The sequence below is a fragment of the Hydra viridissima genome, unplaced genomic scaffold (assembly GCF_058129835.1).
Source record: "Hydra viridissima isolate aposymbiotic clone 2 unplaced genomic scaffold, HvirCarnegie_v1 scaffold_18, whole genome shotgun sequence".
NCBI classification, from domain to species: Eukaryota; Metazoa; Cnidaria; class Hydrozoa; order Anthoathecata; family Hydridae; genus Hydra; species Hydra viridissima.
The window spans coordinates 342,920-354,597 of record NW_028324317.1 but is presented as its reverse complement, the minus strand read 5'-3'; the positions used below and the strand labels follow the sequence as shown (position 1 = coordinate 354,597).

General features: G+C 30.4%; 1 protein-coding gene and 1 pseudogene across 1 annotated transcript; both read left to right on the top strand.

The window, feature by feature from the left end:
* Positions 1-11,678, top strand: part of LOC149876693 (uncharacterized) — a 615,724-nt pseudogene that overhangs the window by 476,010 nt on the left and 128,036 nt on the right.
* On the top strand, positions 4,912-9,288 carry LOC145191673 (uncharacterized). Its single transcript, XM_090075062.1, has 5 exons — positions 4,912-5,332; positions 5,521-5,729; positions 6,246-6,385; positions 8,707-8,947; positions 9,067-9,288. The coding sequence occupies exons 1-5, from the start codon at positions 4,974-4,976 to the stop codon at positions 9,180-9,182; spliced, it is 1,065 nt and encodes a 354-aa protein (XP_089931188.1). The 5' UTR covers positions 4,912-4,973; the 3' UTR covers positions 9,183-9,288.

Here is an 11,678-nt window from a genome sequence, read left to right as displayed (position 1 = left end):
GTTTAACTCCAGTATGCAATTAGCTTTGAAAAGCAAATGATTTAATACTTTTATAGTTCACGTCGGCGCTTTAATTGATTTGTTTACTCCACACTTCACTCGGGGGGGGGGGGGGGGGGGGTATAGCTAGTTTGTTAAATCTTTAATGCTAAAAGATTATTAGACCTTTTTTTCAAAATATATTTCTAGATTTATACGAACAAAAGGTTTTTCTTAGATTACGCGTGGATACAAAACCTAATTCAATTAGGTTTTGTATCCACGCAAACAGAACAACTAAATATAAATCTTATTAAAAAAGAATGCGCTTTTAGAATTGCCTCTATCATCATATCTATCATGTTATCAGCCGATAAATGATTCCATTGATTCCGTTTTGAATCCTATTGGTTTCTCGTAATTTGCAGATTTCTAAAAAAAGAAGTCTCAAATTATCTAACATTCAAGAAATCCAAGGCGTCACTCAAAATTTTTTAGGCTATAGGAATTTTTTGACGAATTAAAGATTATAAAACAACTCATTCGGTGAATAATGTAAACTCTTGTTAAAATAAACCAAATCATTGATACCGCTATCTTCTGATAGCAAATTAAAACATCAAGAGCTTCAAAATATCTGTTTTCTAAGGCAGTCTTAAAAAAAAAGCTTTAAGTTATTCTAGATACGAATAAGTCCTACGGGCAAAAAAGTCCTGCGGGTTAGGAAAAAGTCCTGCGGGTTAGGAAAAAGTCCTGCGGGTGAAAATGCAACACAGGTGTTGTTCAAGGAGACCTTTTTTAATATAGAATGTACAGAACTCATATTTTTAAACAAACAAAATAAATTAAACTATACAACTTATTTACATAACTATACAATTTATTGTTATATATATTTTTATGAATAAATATCATTTAGTTTTAAGATGATTGATAAAAAAAAAAAGACTTAAGCAAACAAAATACCTTCAGTTAATCCCAAGTATTAACTTAAAGAAGTTTAAATATGTGATTACAATAATATGATATTAGCAACTTTAAGAAAGAGTGGATAACTGAAGAAAAATTTTATAACTGAGTTACTCTTGGATATCCATGATAAACACGTGGAACCGTTATTGGATAATGTGGGCGATTCGATACAACCCCCAAGTGTATTTTCTGTGACGGTATATTTCTATGACATAAAGGACAAGGGCAAGAACCTGACTCCTTTTCGAATAACCACTTGCGAATGCACTTATCGTGAAAGCCGTGTTTACAACTTAACACGGTTATACTGCGTTCAAAACTCTCTAAGCAAATGACGCACCTATCGTTTGTAGAAACGCCTCTATTTGACTTAAAGCAACGATTTATCCAAACTAAATTTCTTTCGGTAAAGGTTCTTGTGTAAACAAAATAGCAACAGCCACAATCAAAAGAGCTGTAAGATGTACCAACTTCTCCAGTTTCTTCCAATAAAACTAAGTCGCCATCTTTTGGTTTACACGAGCAAGTGCAGCAACACGAAACATACGGTCCTATCATCCAAATAAAAGTAAATAATAACAGAAGTCCGAACATCCCCACTATGATGTATATCTCTTCATTTGTATTCATGATGCAAATAGTTCACTCAAAAAAGCATTGCAAACTAAAATAACGGCAATTTAAAACTTCTATTATAATAGATTAATTAAACCAGATTGAAAGAAATCGAGGTTCTCAGTAAAAAATTCTTCTGACACAACAACAGATGTTTGATTGCTAATAAAATTTTCCTTTTAAGATTTTTTTAAAGATTTTATGTTCATCTCTCTTTTTACTCGTTCTGACCATGACGTTCGTTCGCTTAAATTTTGCGCGCTTTTTAATCGCTGTCGCAAAGTTCTATTAATGTACCGGATGATAAAAACAACACGACAGTTTCCTGTCACCATAAACTAAAAAAGACGATAAGAAATTATTTTCCAAATAACCAATTAAATAAAATAAAAATGTATTTAAACGAAGAATAACATTTAATATTGGAAAAACGTTTGATAGTTTTGATTTACTGCGTATTTCGGCGGTTTGTACAATAAACATTAATTGTAATGCTTTTTGGTGACGATATGTTAATATTTATAAAATAAACGTCGCAGCGAATCGAGAAACCGTTGTTTATATAAAAATATAAAAATATCCGAAGATTTTTTTAAATTATTCATTAATTTCTTTTTTTTTTATTCTTTTTCAACATCATCATAATTTTTTTTTCGAAAAGAGTTGGAGAGTTATAAACATGTCTATGAATTTTTTTTTTTGTCTGTTACTTGACTGATCTGCTTTTAGTATTATAGCGTCATTGAGGCGTCATCAATGGTATATGAATAGAGGCATAATTTACAAAACTTAATAACGCTGTTGTTAAATTTGTTTTTATAACTATTTTTGAGCTATTTTCAAATAAATAATTTGCTATTTTCAAATAAAAAACGAAGTTGTACAGAAGGTGGATTAAACAAAAGAATTGTTTTGAAAAAACCACAGTTACGCCCACAAAAAAATAATCAAATAATCTGAGAGGGCTGGAAAACACAAAAATTGGACAATTAATAAATCTCAGAAAGTCTTTTATGCTAATTAATCGCTACTTCAAACATTTGGTTTGAAGTGATGAATTTCGCTGATGCGTAGAGGAAGCATTGAAGGAGTATGTTGCTTCAGCGGTTAAACATGGAGTTTATAAGTCGTTGACATGGAGTCTTTTTTTGGGATTAACAAGGATTTTGATTTTAACAACAAGATAGGAGCAACAAGGATAGTGATTTAATTAAAATCGTCTTTAAAGTTGAATGCACTGCCTTGAGAAAAACGATTAATTAGACTAAGATTTGTATTCAAGAAATGTAACCCAAGCACTCTTTAAAGCAGCAAAAATGAAATTAAAATCGACACCCTTAAAAAATTGACGAAATGAATGTCACGTTTATATTATCAAGCTGCTATCAAGGCTAACAGAGGATTTTTTGAAGAACGGAGCATTTCAATCAAATTTTATCTATTTTTATTCTTTTTTTATTCTATTTTCATATTAAACTGTTATCACATAACAAAGTAAATGATTGTTAATCGTGGGAATAAACATGTTTCTCGTGGGAATGTACATACAAATTATTTGTTAGATTATATTTACGAAGTTAAATACTTTATATATATATATATATTTTTTTTGTTAAAAAAATGTTGTCTTACATCTCGGGTCTAAAAAAAGTTGTGAAATTAGCTCACAGACTCCCTGCGCTGGAACTCAATTCGTCTGCAAAGTATCTTTTGTTTGAATCGTTCTGGAAAGTTATACATTGATTTAAATTAACTTACCGTGCGGAGCAAGCCTGTACAACGGACAATTTAATCATTTTGTCTGTATCTTTTTTGATGAAGTTTGCGCAACCAGAGGGTGGTTTTTTTCTTTTTTCTTCAATTTTTAAATAGTCACTTTCCTGACTCCTCTCAAACACATTGCTGTTGCATATCGCATGTTATCTAATTTTTTTCAAAAATGAGCATGTGGCGCATGCGCTTTATTCTGCAACCCATGAATTGAAAAATTATTAACCATAGTTCCAATAAATTTTTCTAATTGTCTGCTCTATAATTTTTGGAAAAAAACATGAACGACTTTCATTGTCCAATTTGCTTTATGTGAGTGTTGAGCAGCTCTGAAAATTTGTCACTGGCCGAAAAATGAAGCTAAGAAAATATTGTCTTCAAAGTATTGAGGAAAAAATTTAGAAAATTGCTAAACAAGAGCTAAATTTCACGCAATAGAGGTATAAAGTTCATGCAATAGAGGTGTAAATTTCACGCAATAGAGGTATAAATTTCATGCAATAGAGGTGTAAAAGTGTGTTTAGACTCCCATTAGGCTTTATATTTTTACTCCTAAACTCAGTCCACCTGGACCATGAGTGCTGTTAAAAATTCGCTGTGTCTGCTGTCCTAATTATTCTAATGTGAATGATTTCTTCCTGTTTGTTTTAAGTGTTCAACATAAAAGTATAAAGAAGTATAATTTATTTTGACTTATGAAAAAGAATTGTTATTTGTGTATATACATAAGTTGTGCTATTTTATACTTGATGAATAATAGAATTTTATTATATAAATAATTTACGCTACTTAATTATTTTTAAACAAATAATGCTTTTAAACTATGTCATTTAATGCGCTATTAAATGACACATAGTTTTAAGATCGGTCAATTATTTGAAAAGACTCCAATGAATGTATACTGACCATATGATTAAATTTAAAGGATGTAAATAAGTAATGTAAAATAAATACTATGTAAATAAATTAATACATAAATAAATACTATACTACAAACGAATAAAACCAATTGCAATATGATTTTCTAAAGAAAAAAACCATTCAAAACATCATACAAAATCTGTTGGATTGCTGTAAAGTCCATAGAGATACTGACCACGAAACTGAAATGCTACTTCCTTTCCATCCCCACGACCACACCTTACTTAATAAAGCTGCTTACACAGTTATAAGAAGAAGGAAATGTTATTGATTGTTGTAAAAAAATACAAAATAAAAGAATGTTTTAGTTGTTTTTTGATATAGAAAATCAGAAAATAATCATTAGCATCAAGTGTTGAGAAAGAAGTTTTTTTTTGTGACCGGTGAACCCCGGTGTTTTTCAATTATATTTTTAAACCATAAATTCATGTGACGTAAAAACGTTATCTTAAAATGTTGAAAAATGTTAATCTTCGCTTAAATTTACTTTAATCCGCATGCTTTTAAGAAACGAGTTGATAGAAATCAAATGTCAAGACTAAAGTATCAATAATGTGTGCGTGTGCGTGTGTGTGTGTGTGTGTGTGTGTGTGTGTGTGTGTGTGTGTGTGTGTGTGTGTGTGTGTGTGTGTTAGACAGATATAAATATAGATATAGAAAATATAAGTTTTTTTGATCGCATGTGTTACATTTTTTAAAGCTATTACACCTAACAAATGGTTGTTCTTCTCGCGCTGGTGTGCTGTGCACTGATTTTTGCATCAGAAAGCGCTGTGAAAAGAAAACCAGAAGTTACTGTAACAGTCATTCGGGATTCTGAGGCGTGTGAGTTCGCCCACAATGTCATTAGAAGAGATTGGCATAACACTGCTGAGCTGGAATGGGATGATGACCTTGCCTACGAAGCTGAAAAATGGGCAATACACTTAGCACTAATGAACACGAATCTGCAACACTCTGGACAGCCTCCAGGCAACTTCATTGATGAGAACAATCAAAGATACGGAGAAAATGTGTATTTAATGGAAGGAGATGTATCTCAACGATGCAGCAATGCAGTCCTTTATTGGTATATGTAAGTTAAATTTTTTTTAATTTTTGTTTTTCGATTTTTTAAAATAAAACTTTATGAAGTTGAAGATTATAATATTATTAGATTATATCTTATAAGATTAATTATTTAGTAAACGCATAGCATAGTTTGAAATATGCATAATATATGCCTGCATAAATTATAAATATACATCATTTTACGTCGCGTAGGGAGAGAAAAAGCACAAACTATGACTTCGAAAATATTCGATATAACATATATGCTGGTCATATGCAACAGTTGCTATGGATTCCAACAACCAAAGTAGGTGTTGGAATCACAACTGCATTTGGAAAGACCTGGATTGTTGCTCAATACAAACCCCCTGGAAACTCTCAGACAACCAATTTAAACCAATTCATAAAAAAACCTGTCAGAGGTCTGATGCAGTTAAATTTTCATTTAAACAAGAGTTTAACAGTTCTTTAGCATTGTTTGTTGTTTTTTTTTTTTTTTTTTTGTTTTTTTATAGAACATTTTCTACACGTTATTATTATAACAAATTGTATACGTGAATCTACGTATTTCTTTGAATGTTCCATGTATTTGTGTATATATTTCTATACATTTCCGTTAATAATCTTTCTCTCTCTATATATAGAGAGGGAGAAATTATTAATAGAAATATCTATTAATAATTTCTCCCTCTCTATATATAGAGAGAGAAAGTATAATAATTTCTCCCTCTCTTTATATAGAGATATTCTATTAATGTTCTATATATTTCTATTAATCTTAGTTAATAGAAATACATAAAACATTTGTATACATTTATATATATATATATATATATATATATATATATATATATATTTCTTTATATTTCTGTATATTTCTGTATATTTCTATAAGTTAAAACTTATTACAGTAATAATGAAATTTAATGTTTTTATAGCTGGATATCCAACTTTATCAGATTTAACACCTTCAAGCAATTCTGCAGAAGTAAAAATTGTCTTAAATTTGCCTCCTTTATCATCAGAACCAGTTGTAGACGGTGGCTGGACAGAATGGGCGAAAGCTTCGGAATGTTCAGTAAGCATAATGTCTATCATACCATTTAACTGATTTGTATTAATAGAGCGTTTTCTAGAAATTTTTCATAAACTTGCAACTCAAAAGCAAAAGTAAACTAAAAATACTTTTTTATTCATTTTAACCGATAGTCAACCGATAGTCAACCGATAGCAATCGGTAGTTAACCGAACGCTAAAGTATTAATGGTAATTATGCTTTTTTTACGGACGGAAAATCAGAAACATTTAGCCACTATTTCATGTAAAAACTTAAATTCCTTGAAAAGAGTGTAAAATAATTGATATTAGAAGAATTAATTTTTAAAATAAAAAAAAACTTAATTATTATGCTTGAAACATAGTAAAGTCTCTCGACCAAAATATGAGCGTTTGTCATATGCAATCTTTGTTTTTACACTATTTAGAAAAGCTTACTTAAGATTTATTTTAAAATTGTAAAACTCAGAATATTGTCTGTAGACAAAGCAAACAAGCTGCTTAAACATATTTCTCGTCGTTTTTTTTTCATCAATTGATGCAAGTTTTTTTTTTTTGAGACAATATCAGCCTTCATTTTTTCCTCCTTTTTTATCAGCTTTTCATCTGATTCAATTAATGCAGCTTTTTTTGAGGCATTTTCAGCTCTCATTCACTGATTAATTTCAGATTTGGCTGAATACCGATTAACATCATTTTTTTGTGAAGGAGGCATTTCTTTGGTCTTTATGCTAAGTTTGGCTATGTTAGGAGTTTGAGTGTTTATGGTGGGGTTAGTGGGTTGCTCTCAGTGTGTATGGGCGTGTGTCTCCCTTTCATGTAACGGTTGACTCGCTGACTTCATGTAATGGTTAACTCGCTTACTTCCAACACTTTAGATCTACATAAGACTTTAGCAACAAAATCTTCATTCAAATTACAACTTTGAAATGATCTCTCAATCAAATAGTATACAGTAGCAATATATACTTAAACATATTCTTTTAATATTTTTCAAATGCAGTCAAAGTCATTTAGAAAATATTATATCTTATCTCAACATAAAAATCTTCTTATCTCAACATAAAAATCTTCTTCATTCTTCTCTTTTTCCTTTCTTCTTCCCTCTTTCGTTTCTCTCCTTTTCCCCGTTTTTCTCTCTTCTTTTTATTCTTTTAAACCCTTATTTTTCTAGGTGTCCGGAGATGCATCTTAAATCAGTTGTTGTTGCAGCCTAGACATTTTATTTTCAAGTTCGCTTAGTATTTTTAATTTATATTTGAGTCATTCTCTAAAACAGATTAACTAGTTATCTTTTTTTTAAATATTTGTCTCTGGTCTCGACTTGTTTGTGAAAATCATATTATAATTACAGAATCGTCGCGAACCAAACAAATTAAAATGTTATCATTTTATCGGTGTAAATACAATTGAGTTACTAGTCGTTATTGCTATAAAAGTTTTGCGTCTTCATTGTGTAACTGTTTTGTTTTTCATGCAATTTCACATGTCCACCTGTTTCGGTTGTCTCTTACTTTTCATCGTTAATATACTTAAGTTAATAATAATTAATGTAAACTAAGTTAAGAATAATTAATGTAAATTAAGTTAAGAATAATTAATATAAATTAAGTTAAGAATAATTAACATAAATTAAGTTGAGTAAAAAGTTAAAGCTCATGTTTATAATCCTCAACATTAAAATACAAAATAAAATTTTTTTTTCATTTTTATCATGGAAGAAAGAAAATATTACATTTTTTCTTACTTCAGGGACGGTGGAGCTTATAGGGCAATAAACCCACCCCAGTCCACCCCAGTCCATCACACTCCATTTCTCGAAAAATTTGAATTGGGTTTAACGATATAAGAATTTTTCCAATCTTAAAGAAAAAAAAACATTTATATAAAGAGTTACTACGGGCCAAATGGAACCAACTTAATTATCAAACAAAATCTAAATTAAAAACAATGATGGTGCTCACAAATCATGAAATGATACCGGATTTCTTATCTGAGTTTTTGTCTGAGCTTTTCTTAATTTATGTGGATAAGATGGCAAAATGATCATCGCATTTTTCAACCTTAAATTAGAGTTCTTTGTGTCGTTCAAAAGTTAAAATGAATTCATTATCTTTCATTTAACGACCTTTCATATTCTCTAATAAGTAAAAAAGGATGAGGGGGTGCAATAAACCCATAGTCATGCTGAGAGCCTTTTCAAAAATACCAAATGAGATTTAAAATCATACACTCAAAATAGATAAAGAAAATAATTTTTCTTCTTAATTGGTAAAAGGTATTTTTGTTCGATTTATAAAATTTTGTTTTATCAATTCTAAGACTGACGTTATATGGATTTAGGAAAATTGCCAGAGACAAGAAACACGATACTGCATCAACCCTGCTCCAAATGGAAATGGTAAGGATTGCGTAGGAAACAAAATCCGTTACAGAGACTGCAGCGATTGTGATTGTAGCGATGTTCGAGATGATTGTGAGCAATACCGAAGAGCAGGATATTGTGAAACAACAAAACAGTGGGCGGAAATTAATTGCAGAAAAACTTGTGGATTTTGCGGGACTTTGACTCTTCCAGAGCCAGGTATTAAGTAATGAGTGTCTGCAAAGATTTAAACTGCGTTTTTTTACTTTTAATGTTCCTCTTTACTAAAATAGTCTTTTTTTACTAAAATGCTTTTTTGATCCACTCAATTATTTTAGATTGCAAAGATTACGACTCGTCTTGCAGCTCCTTTGCAAATCAGGGTTATTGTACATCAAGCGGATACATAACCTGGATGAAAGCAAATTGTCTTAAAGCGTGCCACTTTTGCTGAAACAAGCTCCAGTAAAAGAAAAGAAATTTCCGGTAAAAAACCGAAATACATTCGTTGTTTGACTGTTGGTTGTTAAAGATAAAAACTGGTTATTCACTGTCACAAACTTTTTTTTTTTTAAAAGAAAAACTATTCCAATAAGAACTAGGCTTTTATAACTTTTCATCATCACATCCGGCCATTCATAATTAAAACTTCTTCATAAAACCTTTTGTCATGAATGGCCATCCAAACTACCTTTAATTGTGTCATGCTTTGACACATCGCACATCCGTTAAAACTCAACAATTTGAGTCTTAATGCTGTATGATCCATGAGTTGAATAACCAATTAAACTAACATTAAAACCTCATTAGAAATCAAAATTTGGAACGAACGAAATTTTGTTCAAGGCAAACATTACAAGCAACGTTTACACTTGCGACTGCTGCGAACAAAATGTTGTATGCAACGTTGTAATTGACTTTTTTTATTATTCTGCCAGTGCATGTGGGTATTATAAGGTGTTGCGCCCACGAAAGATGGCGCATCCGTTTCGAAACTGATGAAAACAAAGAACCATACTTTTCATTTACTTCAAAAATTATTGCTTTGAAGACTGAAAATTCATACCTCCATACATCCGTTAGTGATATGAAACCATGGAAAATATCAATCAGTCACCAAGTGTCAAAAATCCAGATTTTAGTTGAATATCGGAATCAGATACCTGCCTCTTCACAGGCAGAAACAAAATATCGAGGGTAAAATAAGAATTAAAAAAGAGTTGGCCTCAAAATCGAAAGAAAATTGTTTCATTCAGTAAGGCCTTTATTTAGATGGACGACATGACAAAGCTTTAATAGCCAAAATTCTCTAGAAAAAGCAACTCCAAAAAACAAAAAGTTGTAAGGGAACCTGGTTTTCGCCTAAAAGTGGATCCAGTTATGATATATCTAACAGCATTTGCAAATAGGAAACTTCAGAGACCAATCCAATGGGAAATAAAAACGCTTCAATATGAATATAGTTACAAAATGGTCCGATGCAATTTAATGCTAGTTAGGTAATCTTTTGTAAATCCCTTAAAACTTATTTGTACCCTTCAAACCCCCATATTTAATTCGATTCAGAGTTTAGTATCTAATTACTAATCGAATTAAGAGTTTATCATTAAAGCTTTACGTGTCAAAAATCAACATTTTTGTATTTGAATTTTTCTTATTTTTTGCCACTCTTTTGCTTTAGATTTTCATAAATATTTATTCTTGCATGAAAAAAATGTAATTTTTAAAATCTTGTCAAAAAAATTGATTGCACTGCGGCGAATTCTTCCCATAAAAATACTTTTGTTTTTGTTTATGCGCCAAAAATTTTGGATGTTTACAGTAAATATTTACCAAAAGTCTCCCTCTAATCACTGTAACTCTAAAGCATATATTGTAGGTATGTGTGCAAAATTTTTAAACTATTCAACTATTTAATTATTATACATCTTTGTAAAGAGCTTTAAATCAGTATTACGATGGTGAAAATTTCATAAAAAACTAATGATTTTACTAAAAGTTATGCCCATTTAAGTGACAAAAATTCATTATAAGGAATGCTTAAGAAAACTTCAACCAACCTAAAAAATTAGCGTTCGGCTTACGGTGGTTTTATAATTGAACTTCATTGTTTAGTTTATAGCGCATTACTTTGCCTCGGTTATATTTTTATTCAACTAATAACAGAATATGGTTTTTTTTGTGTGTGTTTGTGTGTAAATCACGTTTTGAATACTTTAAAAAAATCACCAATATTTTAAATAAAGTTTCATTTTACTAAAAAAACAATTTTTCAATGAATAAAAAATTAAATACACAAAATGCTCATAATTGTAAATCCCCCCCCCCCAACCTCTACAACAGAAGAATATTTGGTACCTTTACTGCGTGCAAAAATAGAATATGAGCGTGTCATTATTTTTTTATGAAATTTGGCAGGTACATAGAAAATAGATATATAAAATTGATTCAAAAGTTAGAGAAAAGACCCATCATCCCTTCAATGTCAATTCACTTCCAGAGCAGGAATGAAGTTTTCAATAGCAATGAAATCACTAAAAAAGTTTGTAAGTGCAAAAAAAAAAAAAATTGAAGTAAACTTACAACACTCTACTTTTAAAATCAATACAAAAATTCTAAAAAAAAGACGAGAAAAATCCATCCATACGACACCTACATCGAGCACGCGGTGAAAAAATGGTCACAGATTTTATCTTTAAAATCGGTGCCGTAAATGGCAGATACGCACATACCTATATATTGTGTTTCATTATGTTCCGAGTTTCTCAAAGCCTAAAAAATTGGTTTCTTCAGTGAGCAAGCAACAAGAAGCCTTTCATTCAAATTTCAAAACTCATTGGAACCGATACAATAGAAATGCAGAGCATCCAGACTTTAAGCAGCTTCTCTCAGGTACAATTGAATCCAACAACCTAAAAGTTTAGTTAAATTTTCAAGTTTCCTCTAAACA